Source organism: Coloeus monedula (assembly GCF_965178545.1).
Source record: "Coloeus monedula genome assembly, chromosome: 3".
Lineage (NCBI taxonomy): Eukaryota > Metazoa > Chordata > Aves > Passeriformes > Corvidae > Coloeus > Coloeus monedula.
Genome location: NC_138783.1, coordinates 114,433,250 through 114,459,190, shown reverse-complemented (window position 1 = coordinate 114,459,190; position 25,941 = coordinate 114,433,250). Strand labels below are relative to the sequence as shown.

Genomic DNA, 25,941 nt, shown 5'->3' with positions numbered 1-25,941 from the left:
ATCACACTGTGAATCACTGGTGTTGAGATATGAAATATACAGTAAGGAGAAAATTCTCACTTGTAGTTCCCCCTGTAAGCACAAGTCTTTGCAGTGCTGCAGTTACAGTAGACAAGTTTTATTTTCTCTCTTTAAGCAGCTCCTCCACATCTCTCTGCACTACAAGAGTATATTAAAGACAAACACAGAAAGGGGAGAACAGGAGTTTTCTGCCCAGTCCTTAGAGTAACAGCAGGTTAGCCTGGATGTAGGAAATCTGACTTCAGTCTTCACCAAGCTCTTTCACAGGGGTCAAGTAGCCCAGTTATGCACCTGAGCTCATGGCCTGCCTGGTGTGACCCAAGTGACGGCAACTCCCCCTTCCTGCCCCACATGAGGGGGGACAAACAGGGCAGAGCTCCCAGTTGGCAACGAACCCCGACCATGGAATCACTGCCCGCCCTTTCCCCACTCACTCCCAACCAGCCCAGGGTGCCTCTGGCACCGCTCTACAGCCCCCACCACGCTCCCCTCTACCTGCGGCCCCGCCATCGCCCCCTCAGGACCCCACAAAGCCCAGGACCGCCACGCAACTCCCCGCTCCTGCTGCTCCTCGGGGCACCCACGCCCGCACAGATCCCCGGGCTGGGCTGGGCTCGGCTCCAGGCCCAGCCCTGAGCCCCTCGGCCGCTCTCGATACCTGCGCGTCGCCAGCGAGGCCGGCGCTGCGCCACATCGCCACAGCGGCGTCGCGCGGGGGCAGGCGGCCGGCGAGGGAAGGGCGCGAGGGCGGGAAAGGCCGCGCGATGGCCGCGCCCCCTCCGTGACCACCGCCCCGCTGCCGCCACGCCCGCTCCGATTGGGCAGGCGCGTTCGGAGGCGTGGTCTGTGCGCCAGGCTCCGCCCGCAGCCCCGCCCGGAGCAGTCCCGGGACAACACCGGGAGAACGCCGGGAATAGTACCGGGATAGTACCGGAACAGTTCCGGGCTGCCGGGGACGGCTAGAGAATGGTAGGGTAGGGTTGGGTTGCAGGGAGCCGGAGCGCGGCCCTGCTGTGGTGCCGCTGGGGCTGACGGCTCCAGGGAGTGACAGCAAGTTGGGAGGGAGCGCTGATCTGCTAGAGGGCAGGAAAGCTCTGCAGAGGGATCTGCACAGGCTGGATCGAAGGACAGACGCCCGTGGTGTGAGGTTCAACAAGGCCAACTGCTGGGTCGTGCACTTGGGTCACAACAATCCCTGCAGTGCTACAGGCTGGGGCAGAGAGGCTGGAAAGCTGCCCGGAGAAAAAAGGACCTGGGGTGCTGTCAACAGGGCTGAACATGAGCCAGGTGTGCCCAGGTGGCCGATGGCGCCTGGCTTGTGTCAGCAGCAGTGTGGCCAGCAGGACCAGGACAATGATTATGCCTCTGTGCTGGGCATAGGTGAGGCCACACCTGAGGTGCTGCGTCCAGCTCTCGGCCCCTCGATTCGGGAAGGACGTGGCACTCAGTGCCGTGGGCTGGCTGGCACGGTGATTATCGGTCACAGACTGGACTCGATGATCTCGGACGTCTTTTCCAGCCTTAATGACTTTGTGATCTCTGGGGTGCAAAGCCCCGGGAGACCTCGGCCGGTGCCTCCCGTGGGTGCGCCCGCCCCGCTGGTGCCGATGAGCGCCGAACTCCGCATCGCGTTCCCCGCGGCCCTCCCTGTGCCCATCCCGGTGCCCCGCCTTCCCTGCGGTGACGGCGGAGCCCCGCGTCGGTGACGGCATCAGGCGGAGCCCGGCGCGGTGCGGGCCGGGCCGGGAGCGGGGCAGGAACGGAGCAGGGCCAGGCCGGGCCATGGCTCCCGCGGCCGTGCAGCCGCCCGAGGTGCAGTTCGCGCAGCGCTTGGCCGCCAACGAGAAGCGCATCCGAGACCGCGCCCTCAAAAAGCTGCGGGGCTACATCGGCGTGCGGACCCAGCGCTCCGCCGGTACGGACCGGGGCGGCCCGGGGGTCGGGAGGGACCGGGACAAGGACAGGGACGGGGACAGGGTCCCGGTGCCGTGGCGAGGGGCGCGGAGGGAGCGGCGGCCCCGGCGGACGGACGGCATGGGGAGGGAAGCACCACGTGTGCGCCCAGAGCCCAGCGCGCCTCCTCGGGGCTTCTTTCCGGGTTGGTTTGGGGGGTTTTTTTGTTTGGTTTTTTTTTTGGTTTTTTGGAGGTTTTTTGTTGTTGTTGTTTTAATTTTTGTTTTATTTATTTTTATTTCGTGTATTTTCCTTTTCCCTTCTTAACTTTTGTTTAACTTTTACGCATGTATTTCACCGTGTGTACGCATGTTCTGCGCCGGTGCTGCCGCAAGCGCAGCCCCAGCACCCGGGAGCAGAGGGACTCGTGGATCCTCGCCCGGGAAGCGTCTCCGGACACTGGAGGGGCTCGGGAAGGATCAGCTTGGACCGGGGGAGGGTCTTGCTGGCAGCATTAACAAATCTGGGATGGGAGCAGCATGGCTCATGTGCTCTCGTTCCCAAGGAACAGGGTGTAAATGCACTGATCCAGGCTGGAAACTGCCCTGTATATGCAGCATGAAGTTTCATTTTCTGCTATTTCTGTGAGGCGATGTCTTTTTCCGTGACTGATATTCAGGAGCATTGGAGGAAATTGGGGAAGGTTCAGGAGTGTTTCAGCACTTGTGTAATTGAAGCTGATTCTGTTACCCATCTGGGCTATCTCCACGCTCATAGTATCAAAAGGTTTTCTGCCAAATTTTTTTTATAAATTCAACGTGGAGCTATATATTGGCACTTTAGAAGAAGAGTTCACCAGTGTTTCTGGGGACAGTTTGAGTCTGGCAATGCCAGTCTGAAGCTTCCTGCACCTGAAAGTGTCTTGTGCACAGTTTCCACATGGATGTGGGTTTTTCCTATACGTTATGTTATATATAATATATATAATGTAATATATAATCTATAATTTATATATAATTTTTATAAAATATATTTCATAAGCTGGATTGTACATGATTTTATTATCATACATTTAAATTATATATTACTGTATACTGCACCTATATTTTATATCTATGGCTTTAGGGAACCAGCCTAGACCTGACCTCAAGGACTAAACTAGAGCTGGAGTAGTGGTTGGACCTGAGTTAATTCCTTGAAAAGACTGTAGAATAGATATTGTTTATTGCCTTTTCAGGTAGTATTTGACCCATTAGCCACATCTGACAGAGGGAAGGACACCTAGGGTAGCCCTACAGGGTCAGGCCAGAGAGCCAAACAGTCATTATCCCATTCCTGACAGTTAACATAAATCTAGGGATTGCCTGGGGACTAGGTCAGTGTACATCATGTACCTCTCAAGTACTCTTTGAGCCTTCAGCTATTTTTAGCTCTAGAGACTTTCTAAGGGGGAGTCTGTGTTCAGCAGTGCTCTGTGCATCTCACTGCAAAGTGCAGATTCCTTGGAGTTTGTGGAAGTAGCCACAAGAAGGCCAGGAGTACTCCTAACTGAGGGAAAAGGCTGCGGGTTCAGGTACTGACATCATGAAACCATCACAGGGAAGTTGCTCAGTTGGGCCGTGAACCTGTTGCATGTTAAAATCAGCACACCATGGAATGCAAATGAGTAGGAAATAAGGGTGACTAATTTCCAGAGCTCTTAGATTTACTTGCTGGTAGGTACTATTCAAACTGGTAGTATTGAAACAAAGGGTAATTTCTTTGGGCTTGGAAAAAAAGCATGTTCAGGAGAGAAGGTGATTTATTAAGTTATTTATTAATTAGCAGCCTTATATCCATCCAGTGTTCTGAGAGGGATGAGGCTCACACACCACACAACCCAGGTAAGATGCCCTAACCTGAGGAGCTGAGAATGTGCTGGCTTTTGGAAGAAGTGCTGGAGTTCACCCGATGTTCACACTGACTGCTCAGTGTGGTCTGTGCTAAGGCTGGGGGAGCTTCTTCACAGAGCCAGAGCTCTTAATTTTCAGCAAGAAGTTAAACTCTGGGGGAGGCATAGAACTACTGAATGAGCTGATGAAAGGCTAGTAAACAGAAATAACTTCTGGTAAAAGAGGAAGCATTGCTGGGGTGTTTCCTGTCTGACAGAGCTGCACTTACTCGGGCCCAGATCTGTGAAGGATTTATGTAATTTCCACTGAAATGTTCCTGTGTGGATCTGGTCCATTGCAATTATCTAGAATAGGAAAAATTGTAACAATTTCAATGATAGCAGTATCAAAGCTGCCCAGCTCCCAGACAGAAATGCTGACGAGGATTGCATTAAAGTAGCTGTGAGTGGTTGTAACATGTTAATCCCAGCTCCAACAATACATAGGAACAGAGTTACAGTGCACAGGGACAGTTACAATTCAAGCCCTAAAGCCAAAATCTTTCTCAGGATAGGTTTGAGGTATAGAAGGCCTTCAGTTCTGTGGTTGCTAATATAATGCATTCAGGTTTTAAAATAGCCTTACTTGAATGATTATTATTTACCAGCTGTGGCTGGGGTCGGCACATAAAATTTAAAAACAGAAAACACAATCTTGAAACTATTCTTTTGAGCCACTAGGATAAGAAACTTGCTGTAAAACCTTTTGGTCAGAGTCCTATGTCAAATGGACACACGACTGCCTCAGGCACTTTAAAAAGCCCTGTATGTATGAAAAGCAACCCCATGGAAGTCTGTGTTTTCTTCCCTGAAGGTTCTCAAGCGTTGGAACAGTCTGTCCAGGGCAGTGGTGGGGTCACTGTCCCTGGAGGGGTTTAAACGATGTGTACATGTGGCACTTGGGAACATGGCTTAGTGGTGGCCTTGGCAGTGATTATCTGAGAGGTCTTCTCCAACCTGAATAATTCTGTGATTCAATTCTGTGAACTCCTGAGCCGCATTTATAGGTAGCAGGTGATACTTCTGTCTGATGCCTCTGTAGGGTTGATGCTACCTGTGAGGTTAAACCTGCTTCTTACCAGTCAGTATGTCACATATAATTCCCTTAAGAAATGTTATTAATTTTAATATTTCAATGAATAATTAAACAGTGAATTAAATTGTTTCATATTTTATCTTAACATTACTGTCAAATCGAAGTTAAATTTATAATTAATGCTTGCTATTACTGGACATATGGCTTCCTACATAGCATTTTGCATATTTCCTCACTTCCTTTCTTTTTAACCAAGCAGGACTGCAGATGATTCGACTAGCATGTTTGCAGGTGTTTTTGTCTGAGTGATAATTGCTTTCAAATGACGTGGTCCAAGGAAAAGGTGCACAGTTCAGGTCTAACGCTGGGTCTCAGGCTTTTTGACTGACACACCCCTGAGACAGTGATCTTTGTGGAGCAAATTTCAGCTTACTGAAGATGATGACCTTTTCAAAGTGATTTTTCATGAAATTGCTTGGGAGTATTTACTAGGCCATAGTTTGAAAATAGCTGTAGTAGGTCATTGTAGCTGCCTTGTAACGATGTACTGTTACAATTTTACTTCATAGAAATGTAGTTGATGTAATGAAAAATCCAGTTCTTGAGCAGCTATTATGACTTCCATGTAGTACTTTACTTCTGGAATATGAAAATACTGTTTTGCTGTTAAAATTCAGGTGTTACTACACCTCAAGACTAACTATTGGAAGTATTTAATATAGAAATTTAATACAGAAATAAATGTGTTGATTGCTAGAAGTTTATTCTATCAAAACAAACTCCTAGTAAGGAGTAAAACTATTGGTAAAGTGAGACAAGTTAAAAACAACAAAACAAAAACCATCATGTCTCTTGTAAAACTAGTTCTGATGCCCTCATTAAAAATTTCTTTCAGACTTGGTGTTGAAAATATGCCAGAGAGATTTATCAGAATTATCTTGGTATTCATCTTACCTGTGATTGCTTTGAAATCTTTGTTGTTTCAGTACAAGGTAGAATCTTACAGTCATGGAATCACTGTTCTATGCCTAACTGCCTTCCAGTTAATGTGCTTACAGTAGGAACCAAGGGAAAATAACAAAAACAAAGAAGAAAGCAGGGAGCAGAGGGAACTGCATGAAAATATTTTGGTGGAAATGTGTGGTTTTTTCCTTTCATTCAGACTTTTTCTGGTCTGTAGGTGGCTTCAGCCAGGAAGAACTGCTGAAAATATGGAAGGGCCTTTTCTATTGTATGTGGATGCAGGATAAACCTCTGCTTCAGGTATAGTAACTGGGTTTGTGTTTGCTTGAGGGGGTCCCTCCAAAATACACTCTAAGGACATACTAATTTAGAACAGGGAAAATTATCTTTTTTTTTTCCTTCCCCTGCAGCCTATCTGTGGCACATGCAGAAGAAGAGGTGACTGTAACTCGGTGATCTGAACATGAGCAGATCATGTTTGGACTCACCTTCTGAGGGGCAGGTGTAGCTGTTTACCTTTCAAAAGGAGAGCTGAAATAGATGCCTCATGAAATGTTGATTTGGTGTAACTAGAGCAGTAACAGCAGGTTCCCCTTAACTGCTATAACATTTGTGCAGATTTCAGTGTGAGAGTTTCCATTTCCTTTTCTTATGTTAGTTCAGTAGCACTTCATCTACTACCAGCTTTGTCTCTACTGTGTATTTTGGTCAACTTCTACTAGTTTGTCTCCCTACCTTCAAAAGATACTGGTTTTGGAGTACCAGCTCTCAGTAACCTCAATTTTCAAATCACTTGTCTGCATGAACAAGGTTTATCTCACACATGGCCCAGACAGCTCCACAGAGATGTATATGAGAGCAGTGCCCCATAAGTTTTACATCATTTTTTAATGGGATTCTTCTCCTCTTAATTTAATATTGTCTGCTGTCAAAAAGATGATTTGTGCCAAGATCTGGTGAAATGAACAGGTTTTGAAACCCTTGAAACTTCTCTTCCAGCTGACCTAGTCCTAGTGGAAGGATAACTGCAGTACTAAAGCAGCTGTTGAGAGAATATTTCTCATTCTGAGAGATATTTCATGAAATTCATACTTCTTGCTGTTTGCTGGTTGTGTGTTTAGTGAGGAGACCAAACTCCAAAACATGCTACACTAACTATATTTATTTACTTTTAGGAGGAACTTGCAGCCAATATATCACAGCTTATCCACGTGTTTCAGAATACAGAGACTCGTAAGTACTATTTAATTACCTAGTGCTTTGTAAGGTACTTCCCTCTTTGGTGATTCCACTATCACAATGCCAGAATACAGACAGACAGATGGGGTGCTGCTTTGGGGTATTTTTCTTTCCTTTTTGTCCAACTGGTGTGTGTGACTGCATTAAAGGAGGTGCAGTTTTTTTCTGGCTGCTGCAGAGGAAGAGTTGTGTCTTCAGTGTGATACAGGTGAGATTTTGCAGGACAGGTAGCAAAGCAAACTTGTCCCCTTACTTTTCCATTCTGTGTAGACTGCGCTGCGTATTTCCTGCTCAAAACCAACCTTGTTTCATGAGCTGTTAAGGCCCTGGTATTCCAAATGCTCATGAAATGGAGTACTCAGTCAATGCCAAAACTTGCATGGGTAGAAATGAGGGCAGAATGGATATTTTCCTTTAACTTGTGCATATGTAACACAAAATAGATGCAAATCTGTCCCTGTAACTGTTTTTAAAAGTAGCTGTGTGCCTTTTCTTGTATTGTTCTCAAGTTTAATTGACTCTTGTACCAGTCTCAAGCCTGTCTTCCTGTAGCTCTGTCCCTGTCTCTAGGAGAATCCTAGGGAACTGCATCCCTTTCTTGAGATTCTTTCAGGTTAGCAAAATAACCTATTGTGCCAGATATGCAGGTGTTTTTCCTTGCTCCCTTGCAGGACACCTGTTCATCCAGACATTTTGGCAAACGATGAACCGGGAATGGAACGGGATTGACAATCTGCGTCTGGACAAGTACTACATGGTACCTACACATCTCTGGGTGGGCTTTTCTCCTAGAAAACATGTGGTGCTGGTGTGCTGGAAGGCAGCTTTGTCTGCACATGCCTTGGTGTGTATTTTAAGAGAAGAGAAGGGATCATCTTCTTGACTCATTGCAAGAGATGTTTGTTTCAAAGGCTTTCACTCACCACTGCGTGAATCTAAAAGCCAGTGCAGTTTATATCTTTATATATATATTAAGTGCTTTCCCTCCTAACTCAGTTATTTTTTTCATTGATTTATATATTGGAATATAAATACTGTCTCAAAGGACACTGTATCAACATCAGTTATATAGATCAGGCTGTTTAAAGACTCTTCTATAAAAGACTCTGCACCAGAACCCCACCTTTTCACCAGTAAAGTATCCACTGCAGTACATTCAGTTGTCAGAATTCTTTCTATAGGAAACAGAATATTAAAACAAGTACTAAAATCTTAAAAAGCGTACCTTTGTAAAGAACAAAATCCCATTATCTTCTTCTTTGAAAGAAGGTCATTACAGGCACATTCACTCTTGGTTTTTCTTTCCCAATATTAGCAGATACAAGTTATTTCAGTAAGTGAGGTGTTTTGAGCTAGTTGAATGTAGTTACATATCACTGTCTCTTAGTGCAAGTTTTGAGTAAATTAAATTATTTTTGTTATCATCTGTCCCATATTGTTGAGCCAGTTTAAGATGTGGCTTTTCTTAGATTAAGGCAGAACTTAATGAAGAAATCAGGGGTGTGAATCAAGAGAAAGCTGTATAGTAGAAATGATCATGGATTTTTCTGTGCTTAGCATATGAAAATAGTTTGTTGCCTTTTTTTGCTTCACAGCACCCTTCTGTTGCATTACACGATAGACAATCTGTCGAAATGTTCATGAGGCACCTTCCACCTTGTGCTTAAGAGGTTTACCAAGAAATCTGTTCCTGTTACAGTCACAGTGACTCCTCTACCTGTTTTCATAAACAAAATGTGTAACAGATTTTGTGCTTTGCAGCTGATGCGTCTGATTTTGAGGCAATCCTTTGAAGTGCTGAAAAGAAATGAATGGGATGAGGGGTAAGCGGATTTCTGAATGTTGTTGCATCATAAACAAGTCACCCACTATACCTGTATTCAAATATATTTTCATTTAATAGATCCTTTTTTTCCATAGATGCTACTGTCATGAAGTCTTAACATTAAGGCTTATTTGTCCTTTATATCACTTACTTTGTTTAGTGACATAGTCAGGTGTTACACTTGATTAAATTGAATACAGTATTTAATGTATTTCATTTTCTGATTTAGCCAGAAGAGCTATCAATGAAATATCACCTGCAGGGAGTGCAGACAGGGGACCTGCATCCCCAAAAATATGGAAAAGGAATTTTTTTGTTTGTTTATGTTGGTTTTCTGATTGGCTCTGACTTTTTTTTTTAATATTTATTTTACTGTGATTAATCATGGCGACTTCTCTTCTGATAAGACAGAACCCCTTAATTGTAAACTAGCATCCTATTTGTTGTAAACATCAGTGGTTTTGGTTGTATTTCTCCCATATTCTATTAAAAGGCAAATAATTGCAGTCATTTGCTCTGTCTAGAGCTCTGTGCCACTTCTAAGCTTGTTGTCTTTAAATTGATGAAGAGATTTAAATCTTTTAATTGAAAGTGCTCGATAACCCAGTGTTAAGGTTATGGTTTCTCTCTCTTACCCTCTGAAATGTGGGATGCACACAGGCATGTTTTTGTGGAAACAGAAAGGAATGCAGAGCTAAAGAACACCCCATCCCTCCTGTTCCACCTTAATTTTGCACTGGGTAAATGCCCTCAGGTTGAAGAGATGAAAATGTTCCTTGACAGGAGCAGAAGGTGTGGGAGGAGGTTTGATAAAGCTGAAGCCCTTCCTCCCACACACATGGTCACCCAAACTGATCTCTGACAAGGTTTCTAATGGCTTTGGCCTCCATCTTGCACTGGAAGGAGGCAGTGTGAGAAGAGAGCATTGTGATTCCTTTATTTGTAGAGCAAGGGAGCTCAAGAACTGCCTTTCCCTCCCCAGGTGGAGCCGAGAAGCTGCCTAGCATGACTTTCTTTCCTCTTGCCTTTTAAAATGCTTTTGAAGAAAGGCGTATTAAAGTAAAACTGAAAGAAGGTTTATGGGTTTTCAATGTTTTGAATTCTCTTTGGGACTGGGAATGTTTGTTCTGGGCAAAATTGCAGGAGGTCCCAAAGAACACCAGGGGAGAAAGCTTGGAATATACAAAACTTCACTCTCCTGAAAGATAGCAATGATAGGCCTCAGGATAAAAAAAAAAGGAAAAAAATTTAAATTGGATAGCTGTCCATAACAGTAAAGAAATGGAGTTTGTTTTCAAGACGAGTTTGTTTCCAAGGCAGATAAGACATGAGCAATTGAATATGAATATCTTGTTCTTTTTTTTCCCCTTTATTATTTTTTTCAGTCTAGTTGAACCATTGCTGCAGCTATTAATGAAAGAAGTTATGGACCCAGACAGCAATTCTCCCACTGGGATAAAGTTCCATTTCATTGATATCTATCTGGATGAATTGGCTAAAGTTGGTGCAAAGGAGGTTAGAAAATACTTTGTCATTTTCTTCCTGATTGATGTTAACTGTGGCATGGAGCATCTTAGAAGAAATGTAATTTTTAGATTATGCAATTTTTAATTGTTCTAAATGTAGCATAACAACACTGAGTAAGCCTGAAGAAAGTGACTTACTACAAGTTACACTTTTACTTTTATTCATGTCTTTGACAGTGAGAATACTGTAGTTTCTCTGAAGTTCCAGAGTACTGCTATGCTGCTCCAAATTGAGGTTGGAAAAATAGTGATAGAAAAGTTAGACCATTTCTCATTTGTTTGTTTCAGAAGGGACTCAGTGTAATTTCCCTTGTGTGAACTTGTTTTCCAGTCTTTGCTTTTGCAAAGGCTGACATAAAGCCTGCTCTTGGCTCGTTATGTAACACCTAAATAGAGAAGGAAAGTGAGCTTTCACCATTGTCTAATATTTGCTTATTGTTGTCTGTGCATTGTGCAGTTTACCCTGCATATCCAGATGTTTGTTTTGCAGGTGACATCTGTCTTGCCCTGCTGTGTTTTGCTGTGACAGTTAATTTGTGACTCTTAATTTTGGCTGCTGTTCCAGTGGTGCAGAGTTTTGCAGCAGCAAAGCCAAAGTGCATTCCTCCTGTCCCTGCACCCTTCTTGCTGCCCCACGCTCGTCCCAGGCTCCTCCTCAGTTACTTCCTTTTGTCTCTGGCTTCTGATACTTCTCCTTGCAATGGACAAAGCTGTTAGCAGTTTTCTATTCCTGTTCCTTCCAGTCAGTATTCAAACCAATCCTGCCTGCAGTTTTGTGGTTATGGATTGTGGAGCAAGAGAGAGATGTCTGCACCAGAGAAGTGCCAGAGCTTGGTGCCCAAATCATTTCTGCAGCTCCACAGTCATACAACTGTAGCTAAGCCACTCACTGGAAGCCTGCAGAGGGGAGTGAGTCCCCCAGACTATTTGCAATCACTGATGATGCTCATAAATTGAATTTTGAAGGGAAGGATCTTGATCTTTAGCTCTATTGTAGCTGACAGTGTTTTGGTGCAAGCAGCCCAGTTAAGAGAAACCCAAATCTTATTCTTGTCTGCTACAGACCTTCTTTGGGAAAGTAAACAAAATTAAGTTTTCTCTGCCTTCTGTTTCCATATCTAAAGTAAGAAGCCTTGTTGTATTTCTGTACTCAGCAGAAAAAAGTCTGCAAGGCAGTCAGTGTTTTTATAATACTTCCAGGGAAATCTGGAAGCTAGTGGTAGCAGTGGTAAAGGCCCTGGATACCTCTGCCAGTTGGAATTAGATAATATGCTGAAAGACTGTTAAAGAAGATTCCTGTACAAACACCAATATTCATGGAATTTCAGTGTACACATACAGTATTTTCTGTACTCACAGGATTTTTCTTTCTAATCAAACAGCTCACAGCAGACCAGAATCTCAAGTTTATCGAACCTTTCTGCAAAATTGCTGCCAAATCAAAAGAGTAAGTTCAATGACAGGATAAATACATTTTAAGAATTAAGAAACTCTGAATATGGTAATAAATGGATCAAAGAGTCATAATTTCAGAATGTAGAAAAAGAAGGGTATTTTACCAGCAATGTTCACAGTCATTTGAAGCTAATTTGTGTTTATCAAAGCTATAGATAGTCTGCGTGGATTTATAAGAACTATATCAACCTCTGTTGATTAATTTGTCCAGTTATTTTAATTTTTTAATGCATAGAGCAGCTGAGCTGGTTGGCTTCTTTGCAGTGTAATATAGGTCAGCACACAAACAGTGAAATTTAAGAGGGGCACATTAGCAGGACACTGCTTGGATTAAAGGACTTCTGTTTAGGGAGTAACAGGTTCACTTCCATCATCTGAAGAGCGTGGTGTTCTTCCACGTTCTTTCTTACCCATTTTCCCTCCAATTCCCCCTTTTTTAACGTGAGAGGGAAGGGTATTTATGGTCTGCCTTTGGGCTCACCCTGCTCTCCTGTGACACAGTCGCTGCGTGCTCCATGCTGTGGCCACTGGCATCTTTGAGATGATCATGGATCAGTCCCCCTTTGCCATCGAAGACCTGATGAAAGAGCTGGGTACCCACAGTGATGAAGAGGATGCTTCTGAAGAAGGCAGAGAGGAAAATGAAGAGGTGCTTAAAACCAAAGGTGAGGAGAAAGCTCTAAATTGCCCTGGTAAGAGTTGCCAAGATGGAAAAATTTGTTTCCTGAAAATACTGCTCTGAACCAATCAAACACATGTTCAGGGTGTTTTGAGGATAATTGTGTTTTCCCATCTTCCCTTCAGATGTGCTTAATAAAGTTTGTTCTTTTGGAGTCACTATCTCAAACATACCATTAATATTCAGTCTTTTTTTCTACAATAGCAGATAGATGTCTGTCAAGAAAATCAGCACAGAGCTCTGAAAAAACAGAGGATATCAATGAAAATGCTGATGATGGGATCGGGACTGTTCTTCAGGTTTGTGGCTTACTTACTCTGTTATTGATACTTCTTTTTCCCCCTTCCTTTCAAGAGGTGCCGAAGTAAAGGGTGTTAAAGGATAGGTTACAAAATTTCAATCTCCTTTGGATTTAATGTAAGGTGGTATTTATGTAACGTGTATTCTGTGAGTGGTAGTAAAATAAATCCATTTCTAAATTCTAAATTCCTCTTTCCTCTCTCCTGTATCTTCTGTTTTCTGCTCCTTCCTTCCTGTTTCAATAATTTAAAAATGTGTGTGCTAAAAGCCAAGTCAGTTTGGGTGGGTGGGGAAGCAATCAGCCTAAGTTTCATTGAAAATGGATGATGGGATTGATGCCATGAAGATTTTTGCCTTTTCTTTTATACCCCTGTTATACCTTTTTACAGCTTCTGTATTCCTAGTGCTTTTTGCCTACATTCTTAGACTTGTTTGTCAAGCTGAGAGACTCAACATTTTAGAAGCTTCGTAGCCAGGGATCAGGGTGCCCCAGAGCCCAAGGTCCTCTCCAGAACACATTCTGTAAACCAAGATAGAACCACCCAGGGGAAGGTTCCTTGGGGAGGGGGGCTCACTTGAGCCTCTCATTGGGGAACCTTTGATAGATCTGCTAATTAGTAAAACCTATAATGTTATACCCGATCTTTTGGGGTGTATTCGGCGGGGTGCATTTCAATCCATATGACCTGGACGTGTACACCTAAGGATCCTTAAAATAAATACCAAGGTAAAATCCCTTTTCCCCTTCTAACCGTGTATGACTCTTGATTTTAAGACCAGGAAAAGGCATCAGGATACATAGGAGAGAGGATAATATGTTACAATTTGGGTTTTCTAGACCCAGGGCCAGTGGAGTATAGTGATTTTGACAGATCCTCCCATCAAACACACATGCAGGTGGATACACTTCATGCATCTGTGGCTTTTAAGCAAGAATTAGGACATGACACACTTTAAATCTGATATTTAGCTAAATATTTATGGAAGTTTTCAAGTGGGTTGGCTTCTCTCTTGAGTAAGAATTAAGGTTGGGAACGTTTGAGAAAGTGATACCAAGTTCAGCTGTTCTGTTAATGAAGCAGCCATCTGTACAAGTCAGTGTGTGAAGGGGGCGTAAATTTCAACAGAGGAAAACATTTGGGGTTTAAAGGAAGTGTCTGTTTCAGGATGTGTATCTTTACAATTTACCTATTGAGCTTAATACTTGATGTACTGGTAACACGAGTTGCACTGAGTTATCTTGCATGGATAAACTAAGAAAAGCTGCGTTGTACTTCCCCCCAACAGTTTGATTACAAGGCTGTTGCTGACAAAATCTTCGAATTTGCAAGCAGGAAAAATACACCTTCCCTGAACAGAAAGCGTCTGTACAAGCTGGTCAAAAAGTGAGTTCTCCTGAAGTTCACCTTTTCCTGAACAACTTCCATTTGCTTTCTGTCCAGCCTCTCTTGTCCTGGTGATGGTGTCATGCTGTTCCTCACTGGTACCAGACAACTGCAGCCAGTTGGGGTTTATCTGCAGAGGTTTATCTGCACAGGGTGGGTTTGTTCTGCAGGATGTGACATCAGGTTGTGTGTGACACAAGGAACAGGTGCAGGAAAAATGTTAAACTGCTGTTTTCTCAATCCTTTCAGTGATTTGGTTTGAGTTTGGGGGTTTCTGAGGCAGATCTCTTCTGAAGTGAGCTCTCTGTAACTTCCTATGCAAAATATGTTGTTCCTATTTTGACAAAACCATAGTAAGTGCAGTTGTGCTGTTCTGCTAGTGTTATTATCAGTACTAAATGAGTAATAATGTTTTGGTTTTTCTTTTCTCCCTTCCTCTCCCCTCCAGGTTCCAGGACTTAGCAGAAGGTAAGGACTGAGCACCAGACAGAGACAGCAGTTATTTTCTATTAAATGATATATAATGCTCCCATACGATATGTACTGGAATTTTTTTCTCTTTTTTAATGTCTATTTCAAGAATATTGTATTGGGAGTTTTGTGGGTTTTTTAAAGCTCATTAAGACACATTACATGGTTTTGGTGAGATGGCCAAATTCCTTTCACAATTTGAGCAACCCTGTACTTTGTCCTGAAATAAAAGATGATTATTTTTGCTTAAACAAATAGGAATCAGTCATATGTTTTTCTTTAAGGTTGGGTGGGGAAAAAGGAGTTGTTTTTTCTTTCTGTGGGAGTTACACTGTATATGAACAGTTCATATAACTGTTCATAGAAGTAGGACTCGCAGTTTTCTGATACCTTATCCTTTCTCAACAGGAATCTTCCCCCAAGATATTCCTGAAGATGTTTCTACAGATGAAGACGATGATGAATTCGGCAGGCGAAAGCGAAAGAAAAAAGCCGTCAAGCCTTGGCAGCAAAATGAGCTGGAAAAAGTAAAAGGTAAGGCAAGATCAGCCTTTGGAAAAGAGACAATTTGCAGTGACTTGTGCAGTTTGGCAAAGTGTCAGATACCAGCTGTTCTGAGGATGGCAACACTGTTGTTCAGGATGTGCTGATTCGTAGCCTGTTGTGATGAGGGTTAAATGTGAAATTAAGTTCTCTTTGAAAGTGGGGGGAGTTCTCTTACCAATTCTGAGGCAAGCATCACCTCAAAAATTTCAGTCAAAAGCAGAACTGGAAGCAGGTGTTTGCATCGCTCCTTTGAGCAGGTGAATTTACTGCAGGAAAGCAGAAACATGTCAGTCTTAAAACAGGATGAGTGTTGAAATATAAGAATTTGGGGATGCTGGAATACTGAACCCCTGAGTTGCCCTTCTGATGGGCTTAACAGGTGGGTAATAACTCTTTCTAGGGATATTGCTATGAAAAATAAGGTTGCCACAGGGAATGGTTTAGATCTTAGCTGTGACAAGGCAAAATTAGCAAAGTATTAATTAGGCCAGACATCAGCAGACTGCAGTGTCCTGAGCAGCTGTAACAGTGAAACTGTTGTGCAGGCTGATAACAGGAAAATGGTACACCTATTTTAAAAGAAAAGAACAAAAAAAAAAAATAGAGTTCAGTTGTTTTAAGTACCTTTGTGTTTCACATCTGTGTTATGGCATTCTTTTTGTGATGGATTTAGAGGATAAAGAAGAGCTTTCAAGTGTGAAGGTGTCATCAGTTTCCCAGAGGAAGAGGAAAAAACGGAAGAAGAGGGACAGCCCAAGTGCTGATTCTGGAACAGCTGATGGAAATTGTGAGGAGGGGAAAGCTGAAACATCTGGATCTAATGCTTCTAGCCAGGAAAAGGTGCCAGAAAATAACAAGGAGAGGAAGAAAAAGAAATTGCTAGTAAATGAGACCAGTGAGACCACAAATGTAGCAACTGACACCAGAGAAAATCACAGTATCTCTGCGCAGAACAGTCTGACTGACGCAGAGCAGAGTAAAAAGAGTCATTTGAAGAACGTGAATCCAAAAGTGCAGAATGTTCCTGCAAAACCAGCATGTCAGAATGGACCAGCCAGTGCCAGTGCAGCAGAGGATGTCAGCCCATCTGTCATGCCATCACCTCCTAAGGCTATGAAAAAGAAGCAGAAAGCAGGGGCTGTCCTGGTGAATGGGGAACCCCCTGTGCAGCAAACTGACCTGAAACCCAACAAGGAAGGTGTGCTGGGGACCCTGCCAGGAAAGGCAGGGGCTGAATCTCTGCCCTCCAGAAAGGTCGCAGTGAAGACAAAGACAAAGTTAGTTGGTTTGGAAGGGATGAAAGTCTCCAGTCAGAATGCAGCAGCCCTGAAAAAGAAGAGAAAAGTGAAAGAGGTGCTAAACTCAGTCGAAGCCAATGGAGTTCTGGAGACTGCATGCAAGAAAAGCAGGAAGGTGGTATGTACATCTCATTCTTTTCTCTGCCTGCTTCAGGAACTGCCAGGCTCATTTTCAAATTTGGCTTTAGCTTTCTGAGCATGGGGCTGCATGGGCTGCATGCTGATGTCATCATGCATTGCCACCAAAAAGAACTTGATTCCCCAGAAATCCACACACTGCTACAGTGTCACACCCTGCTGTACAATGACGCTAAATCCTGTGCCAGCCTCTCAGCTGGACGAACCCATCTAGCTGAAAAATGAGATGTTACAGGCAAGATGGGGTTGTCTTTCTTTGTCTGTCTTTTTTTTTCTTTAGTCCCTGCGTTAATTATTCTTTTGCATTGGGTCTCTGGTTGAGCTTTACAGCATGCTTACAAAGGGCATCATATTTTGACAAGACAATGAGAAATGGGAAGATGGAGCATCCCCTCTGCAGCAGCAGCACAAAGATTAGGATAAGCTCCTTGTAAAATTGCCCGCAGCATTCCAGGAGTGGCTTCTTTTGCTCACTCACTGCTCCATCTTAAACAAACTGATAGGATTGTCAGGGGAAAGTATTTGGAGAAAGAGAATAGACATTGGAATAGAGAATATGACCCTGTGACCTTTAATGTCATCAGTGGCTATGTAATCACATTTATGAATGATCCAGTTTTTTATAAAGACAATACTGTGGTTTTTTTGCTAGGAAGGTCTGCTTGTAGTCATCTTCTTCAAAAATGTATGTCTTGCAGTTTGGGAACAACCTATTTATTCCCCACCATCTCCCACCCCCGTTTTCTTTTTGGCAATAAGTAGAACAGGGTTGATTTTTCTCAGTGATGCGAGTGTCAAAAAGCACTTTGCACTGTGTAATTTTGATAGTGTGACTAAGAGAGAGAGTGCAGAGGTTCTTCCCTCTCCAGCCACTGAAATGATTTTTAACTGCTCATTTCCCATGTGCATATTCACCCTTCCCATGTGCATATTCACCCTAACACATTCAGGGGTTTACTTACATTCTTGGAAGTCTTGCTGACAATCTCACTTTGGTGGAAAAAAAATTCATAAAGCACAAATGAGATTATGAGCACATAAAAGAGTTAAAAGTGCATGTTATGAGCCTATGAGTTCACCTCTGTTTGACTTAAGTTTAAAACTCTAGAATTAGTTAAGTAGTGCAGCATTGTATATGAAGATATAACTATTCAGTCCTTCACAGGAGAAAAAATTCATATTGGAACTTTGCTTAAATAACAATAAAATAACTGACGTTTTCTGGTTTTTGATGATAAACTCCTGAGAAGGACTATTCAAACTGCATTTCTCTCACTGCACAGCTTTCCAAGTAGGAACCATTGGCTTTGTCTCCTGTTGTCTCAATATTCCATATCTCACACCTGGTTTTTCTTTGTCTATAAAAGTTTAGTTTCTAAGAAAATGTGATTATGACACCTCCATCTCTTTCTTTAAGACTTTGCTGTAACTGACCAACAGGTTCCAAGACCTGTGATAAAGATAAGTTGTTCCTGCAGACTTCATGGAAATGAGTTGTTGGCACAAATCAGTGTAAGGCACTGAGGGAAAGGCAGCAGCACAGCCCCAGCACCGGCTTGTTGACTGTCAGGGCATGGGCTAGTGGGTCACTCTTCACATGTAGAATTTCAAAGAAATTATGGCATTTGCTTTTAATTGCCCAGTTCACATAGTTGTGTGTGTGCTGAAAGGGAGGAGAGGGATGGAGACAAGGAGAGATACATGGAAGCTGAGTCAGGAGGAGAGGGAGAATACTGATGAAAGAAAGAAGAGGGCAGGGTAAAGCTAAAATGCGTAAATGCGGAGGAAGTTAAGCTTTGCTAATTTTGTTTTCGTTGCTTGAGAAATAACATGTTGTTTTATTTCCTGATTTTAATTATATAATCCTGGCCCTGTGCCCAGAAGTAAGGGGCATGTTTTGATTCTTGATTTCAAGGACAACACACACCTCCAGAGAAATAGCTTCAAATATTCAGAGGAAAGAGGAGGAGAAGGGGAAAAAAGCTGACAAGATCAGCATTATTTCAGAGATGTCTCCACAATTCAGAAAGCTAAAAGTCTTGTGGGTTTTCCCTTTATTTAAAGCATAAGTGATTTTCAAATCAAAAGAAGCCATATCCTCTGGACATTTTCCACAGCTTTCAGTGAATTCCTTCGGAATTCCATGTCTGTAGGTTGATGAGAAGCACAGCTGAACTTCCCTTCACCACAGTCCACAGGTATCTGACTAGTCCACAGACAGCAGGTTAGAAACCTCTGCCAGTGCAGGTCCTAAGAATTGCCTTGTGCTGGAGACAAGAATTGCTTTAAATCCCATAAAAGTATGAATTTCAGGCAGCAAACCAGTAGCACTACACAACAGCTGGATTTCTGATAATATAGTCACATTTTTTTCTTCAAGCTCTCCATCTTAGCCCAAAGTTGTGTTTGTTCATTAGTTATTTATCTTATTCATCCAGAAGTACCACGGAAGAGTTTTTGCTTATGGTGAAGGGAAAAAAAAGATCACTTGTGTGCTGGAGAGCTGGGTCAATTGTGGAGTATCCTCATGCACATGGAGAAAATGTGTGTGTTTGCACTCTGATGGGCTTGGCAAATCCATTGCAAATTCTTCCTTTTGTGCTTTGCAATGACTTCCCTATTTCTGTGCAGAGCTTGCCTTAAACTTCTGCTTTCACTCATGCTAATTGCAAAATTACGTGCTGAGAGTTAAATATGATGATTAGCTGATTTGAGTGTGTGGTCAGCACTGATCCCTGCACCAGGTATTAGTTAACTACAGTGCTTTGTACTGAAGCATTTTTCCCTTTCCCTCCTCCTCAGGAAAGCAGTGCTGCTCTGTCACCATTAAAGAAAAAGAAAGTGAAACCAGCAAGTGATTTTGTAAAATTTGAAAAATCAACTGTACCAAAGGCAGTGTTCTTCAGGAAAGCCAGAAGCGCCATCTCTTCCACCAGGACATCCATGCAGGTAAGGTGATTTCACAAAGGGCAGCTGAGTCTGAGGACAAATGTCTTCCCAAGCAAGCTCCCCAGCTTGCGACCTCACTCGTGCTGTCTTTTCCACTCTGTGTTAGTCTCCTAAAATGAGCAGATAAAACTGGAAATGCTGAGGCATTTCCCTGTAGACAGAATCAAACACAGCTTCAGAGTTTCAGAAAATGAGTTGTAGATGTCTCTGAAATCTCTTCTTCCTTCCCCTCTGCTTCCAACCTTCTTGTTGAACACACACCATTCTGAGCAAAAGCATAAACTGATTTTCAGTCTTGCAAAGGGACTTTGGGCCTCCATTTCTTCTCATTTGTGGAGAGTGGCAACAGTACAGGGCTTCAAAAGACTGCCTTCTTCTCTAGACCTTTTTAACATTGAAAGCTTTTCAAGTCCTCTTAGTTTGATGCCTGAGTGCAGTGGGGCCAGTCTGTTTAACACACAAATATCTTCTTGTTTGTTGCTGAATTACATAATGGCATTAAGGAGAGTATGTGATTTCTGCACAAATGGAATATGTTTGCTTTTGGCTAGAAAAACAATGCTGTCTTAGCAAGGGTCAGTGCCATAGGATTGGGGCAGTTGTAAACCGAGTGAAGGAAGCAGGTTGCTTTACATCAGTGGGGTGCAGGTGAAAGAACCCACAGCATTGCCTCAGAAGTCTTATTTTATTTCATGTGTTTATTTTGCTTTATAGCTGAACAAGCTGCAGTCGCCCAGCTCCAAAAAAGTCACGTTTGGCTTGAATAAAAACATGACTGCAGGTGAGTCTGACGTGTGTGTGTGTGTCCACAGTCTCTCTGGTAGCTGTACATACTCACACACCTGTAGAACACCTCTAGAATAGGATGATTCTGATCCTTTTTTGTCTCAATATTTGTATTTAGTTTACAAACTCTCCTCAAGTTCCTTTCCAGAGGAGATGGTAAAGTTCAGGCCATTCAGCCCTGCAGCTAGACTTGAGCAGTTCCAGGGTGCTGGATTAGTGACCTGCAGAAGGAGCCTCATGGATGGAACACTGCAGCAGGGTGATGGACTTGCCTTCCTGAGTTGCCTCTTTGCAGGGCTCCTCTGAGGGAAACACGTGCACTTCACAGTCATCATTGCTCACTTCTGTTTCCCAAGGCAAAGGTGCTGACACGCTGATAAAATCAGACTTTGTAGTAGCAAAGTTTGCTTTTTATCTTGGCTGCCTGTGGTTTATTAATGGTTATGAGTAGATAAATGTCACTTCCCTTCTGTAAGCAGACAGTGTTTTCCCTGTTAAATAAATGTCTTGCTCCATAGCACAGAATTATATTCCATGTATTAATTTAGGTATTTTTAAACTCTCTGAGGTGTGCAATAGGTCAAGTTCAAATTGAGAACAGTGTATTTAGGTAAATGTCTTCATGTTAATATAACACAGGTGAACAAAATGAAAAACAAATGCCTCCCTGCTGGCTGAAGGGATGGCCAGGAGACTCTGGAGCTGTTCAGCAGTCAGAGCAGAGATACTTCTTACCCACTGTGATCTTTTAAACTCCAGTGTGGTGTTCTTCAGGTTAGCTGGAGCACTTGTGTCTGAGGAAAAGGCCCAGAGTCTCTGGTGGTCTGTGGAACCATCGGGAGGATTCTCAGTGGGTTGCAGCAGACCCTGTTCCCCGAGGGACTCTGCTGAGAGATGTGCTTCACCACCATCTGTTTTCTCTGCCAAGTTCTTAGGCTTCTGATGCTTGCTGGGCTTGAGGATCTAACTCAGGCTTCCAGGGCTGGGAAATTCCACAGTTGATTGATAGGCCCAGTTATTCCAGGGGTTGCATTTCTTTTAACTTGTTGGCTTGTTTTTCAACAGAATTTAAAAAGACTGACAAAAGTATATTAGTGAGCCCAGAAGGACCCTCCCGTGTGGCTTTCAATCCTGAACAGAAACCTCGTCATGGGGTGCTGAAGTCACCCACAGTGACCCCAGCAAAAGAGCCCCAAATGAAGAGACCATTTACTATGTCAGCTAAGAAGAGACCAACTGCTGTGGACTTCTTTTAAACCAACAAGTGTGGCCTACTTTTGTACAGGACATTTTGCTAACCTAGAATGTTCTCTGGAGGTATTTTGAACTTCTTTATTTTTTTAAGTTAATACAAATTGTATATACAAAATTCTGATTATGACCTGGGTCATTGCTATTTTGAAACCACTTCAGCGCTACCTTGAAATACTTGTTTTGTCTATTTACAGAAAAGAAACAAAATCCAATCTCTGCTCAGGTTTGGTCTACAAAAAGTATGGTCTCTGCCCATGTCATTCCCAAGAGACTTGTCCATTTAATTAAGGAATGTTCAGGGTTTGATTGTTCCAGTGATTTTTTTTTTTTTTTGAGCCAGTGTAGGACAATTTGCACTTCATGCTGTCAAACTGTCTTTCATTGGACAGAATTTAAATTGGAAAAAGGCAATGCAGGTTTTAAGCCTACTTGTTCGTGTATTTTAAAATTCTGTCTGTCATTTTTCATGTGTCACCCCTGGCATCCTGTTAATTCTTCTGGAAATAATGATTACCTCATGTCTCTGTTTAATAACAGCTGGACTTGGGCAGCTTTGCAGCTAGCAAGCGAGCTTTCCCTGGATTAAGAAACTCTTAGCTGTTGCTCAAGTGGTCACTGGTGCAAATAAACCTTCACAGCAGGTTGCCTGCTGAGTTGGGAACAGGTCACCACATTACTTGCAGTAACACAAGTGCCAAAGCTGGCTTGAGCCTGTCACATTTTGAGCTGACTCCTTCTCTTCACTGAATTGAAATTCATGCTCTTGCGCAGGAGAAATCTTTGGTATTTCCAGGTCTTGCCCCAGCCTCCACTGCTGCCTTTCCTGAAGGTCTGACAAGACTCCTGGTTTTCTGATTTAGCAGCTGGTGTCACCACATTGTGCCAGAACTCAGCTCTCATTCAGTGCATGAACCTCTGACTGAACTGAAGTGAGCTAGATGGGTATAGTGCATCTCTGGGTAGGACACGCATCTCCCTGAGAGCTTTGGTGCCTCTCAGTACAGGGTGAATGAAACTTTACAGCCCAGGCAGCTTGGTTTTGGTTTTGATGGAGAATCAGATGTCCACTTGGCATTTCTCTGAGTTCAGTTTTTATTTGGGTATTTTATCACTACTCTGCATGTTTTGTTTTTAATTTGCTTATTTGGTAAAGACTGAGGTGCATTGCTGCAAGCAATCATTTATGTATTCTGAAGGGGAACAGTGAGGAGGGGGAGAGCAAATTAAAACAAAACCTTTTTTGATACAGTTGGAAGATTTGAAATCTTTCTTTGGAAATTTTCCTTACATGAATGAGGCAAAGACTTTGCAGCAGCTCTCTACATTAGAACTCAGCTTGGAAGCAGAGCCTGGTGCCAGAGCAAAGCTTTTCATGAAGCTTCACACCAGTTATTTCTGTGATCCTGTAAGAGAGAGGGTGAACCTGCTTCATTACCTTGTCGTAGGATAACTGGATTATCAGTTAAATAAACTGATAAATGTTTATTTAGCTACTTCAGCCAACAGAATTACATTTTGTGACCTTTTGCATACTTCAGTGCTGTTTTTTACCTGTCCTCGATGTTGACTGTCCTCTGCCAGATTACTCCTCATAAGCAACTGTATCAAAACTGTTCTTTTGTAGCTCATCTACAATTGCTTCAAAACACTGGGGTCCTGCTGGTTGGTCTCAGCTACTCAATTGTAATCTGTCCCAGCTCTCGCACTAAGTTTGTGGTAGTCCACGGTTTGTGGTACTGCCAGAAATTAATTTTGCTCTTGTCTTTTCTCATTTACAGTGAAGGACTGAATTTAATTTGGTTTTGGTATTGGTGTAGGCTGTATCGGTTTCTGTGATCAATAAAGAACTCTGGAGAATACACTGATAAATTAATTATACTTGTTTATGCAAGTATTGTTCACTATGTGTTAAAAAGCTCATTGTATATTAGCATAATGGTTTTTGTTGAGAAGATGATGGTAAGTAGGGTGTGACAGCCTGTTCAACATGTTGTACTGTTACTTTGTCCTGTGGGTGAAAAGTCTCCTGTGGAATATGCATAAAACCATTTGTATGTGCATGGTTGTTACTGCCTCAGGTTGCAGATGCCACATTCCTCCAAGGATAGAGATGCAGTCACTCGGTGGATCTGGTATGCACAGAAAAATTCAGGATCAAGACACATTGGGGTTTGGTTTGGTTTTAATATGTATAACTTATTATGAAAATGTATTGGCTATCTGGATCTGTTTCTGTTGATTGTAGATCCACTGAACCTATTGCTTGTCCAAATATTTTGTTGCCCACAGTGTTAAATGGAGAGGGCAGAAATGGCAGTCAGGTTTTTATCTGAAGTTTTATTGATGTGATTGCTTGTTGCAAGGCATCCATAATCCATCTGTGCCATGGAAATGGTGCAATGTTTTATAAATATACCTATGAGGTGGGTATTGTCTGGAATTTCATTCAGGACAACTTCACAAACAAAACCCAACCACTGTCAATGCAGTTTATTCAGCATTGTTGGGTTACATTTGAATACATTACCCAAATTATTTGGATGGTGACAATTCCAACAAACATTGAAGACAAAAAAAGAAATGTAACATGCAGTATCCATTGCACAGATACAATAGTGCTGTGAGGAGAGATGTATTGGTAAGAAAAGAGAAAGGAAATCTCATCTGACCTGTTTGATGTCACTTCGTAGGTTTTTTTTCAGTGTTATTCCAGCTCCCCAGCTGCCAGCCATGCTCTGAGTCAAAAGTAACATGGCCTCACTTTTAAAGGACGGTGTATTTTAATGATTGTCTCTGCATTTTTGTTACAAATCTGAACAACTCTGTATTTGTCAAGCTCTAATAGTTTATAATTCTTCATAGCTTCAAGAGAACTCAAAAGCACAAAATTAATTCAGCAAGGCAAAAAGTTGAAATTCTATTTCAGTTATTGGATATGCAAGATCTCTTACAGTTTGTCAAAGCTGTGTGACTTGGAAAGCATCCAGTGCCCTTTGTCATGAATTACCTGCATTGAGATCTCATTAGAGGCAGGAAAAAAAAGTATCATGTTATGTTCCTCTGCAAGAGCATTGTTAATACAAATAACAGTGTCTAAGCATTATATCATTTAATCTAGTCCAATAAACCATATTTTTTGTGGACATTGTATATTGGGTAAATCTGTGAATTTCAGAAATTTGGAGAGGGTAACATCTGGGGGGCCACTTGAAAGCACAAAGGAAGTTTTTCTTGCTGGTGTACACCTGCTATCTGTCTTTTATTTAACGGTATAAAGAGCCCAAACTGATCAAAGCTCAGACACCTTTGGAGTAGGCTTGGGACAGGAAGAAGCTGTTCATACAGCTTGAACTTCTTCCCTTTGTAACTGGGTCAGAGACAGCAGCATCTAAAAGATTGCTCAGGAGAAACTAGCAGATCACACACTGTCACTGCTTGGTGATGAAAATTGGTAACTGAAGTGATAATGTGGCAAGAAGTGCACTGGAGAGAGCCAGGATAAGTGGGAGATGGACACTTTGAAAGCTGCTGGCCTGATTGTTACCAGCAGCACATCCAAAAGAGCTCTGCACATAGAGAAATCCTGCACGGGGTGCTACATCCCCACCTCCGGTAGTGGGAGGCCCTGCACCTGCTCAGGATCAATTAAAATTAATCAAGGTGTCTTGATAGGCGCAGAATTTTCAGGAATGCAAAAGTAATTATTCAGACAAAGAAAACTGATCTATCCCTACTAGTAAAGTTAAACCAGTTTACCTGAATCCTCAGGTAAGGCAGGAACAGATTTCCTTCAGAGAACGGTTGTGTGAAGGAGGGTGGCCCAGAGCCTGTGCAGCATCCTGAGGGGGTGACACAGGGTGGCTTCAGTATGGGTACATTAATAAAAGATGCTGCTTTTCCAACCAGGCTCACCTGTGCCTGGTCCATCTCGGGAGCCAGATGGGGCCAAGGAAAGCAGCAGAGATCTGAAATTCTGAAACTGAAACAGCTGCAGTGGCCAAGTCTGTGTCCTTGGGGAGGCCATTGAAGAGCCCCGGGGCCAAGGCAGAGCCCTGAGGGACACCCCTTGTCCCCAGCCTGCAGCTGGACATGGAGCCAGTGCCCAGAACTCCCTGGCTGTGTCCATCTGGCCAGTGGCTCGTGCCCCAAATAGCCCAGCCTCCAAAGCCAGGGCTCTGCAGGGTGGGGCTCAGGCTGTCCTGTGGGACCGTGTCCAAAGCCTCACAGGGGCTACAAGTGCCCGAGTC

The 25,941-nt window shown here is 42.9% G+C and overlaps 1 protein-coding gene across 3 annotated transcripts; it reads left to right on the top strand.

Moving 5' to 3' along the window:
- The first annotated feature begins 1,618 nt into the window (after window positions 1-1,618).
- Window positions 1,619-24,837, top strand: RRP1B (ribosomal RNA processing 1B). Of its 3 annotated transcripts, none has more exons than XM_082278857.1 (16): window positions 1,619-1,936; window positions 6,061-6,143; window positions 7,019-7,076; window positions 7,754-7,839; window positions 8,844-8,905; window positions 10,293-10,422; window positions 11,816-11,880; window positions 12,390-12,553; window positions 12,775-12,866; window positions 14,155-14,252; window positions 14,701-14,720; window positions 15,132-15,257; window positions 15,943-16,685; window positions 19,508-19,654; window positions 20,369-20,435; window positions 21,506-24,837. In XM_082278857.1, the coding sequence occupies exons 1-16, from the start codon at window positions 1,804-1,806 to the stop codon at window positions 21,694-21,696; spliced, it is 2,265 nt and encodes a 754-aa protein (XP_082134983.1). In that variant the 5' UTR covers window positions 1,619-1,803; the 3' UTR covers window positions 21,697-24,837. The 3 variants fall into 3 exon arrangements, with proteins under 3 accessions (XP_082134983.1, XP_082134981.1, XP_082134982.1); XM_082278855.1 differs by having other exon boundaries at window positions 12,754-12,866; XM_082278856.1 differs by having other exon boundaries at window positions 1,622-1,936; window positions 12,772-12,866.
- Window positions 24,838-25,941: the final 1,104 nt, after the last annotated feature.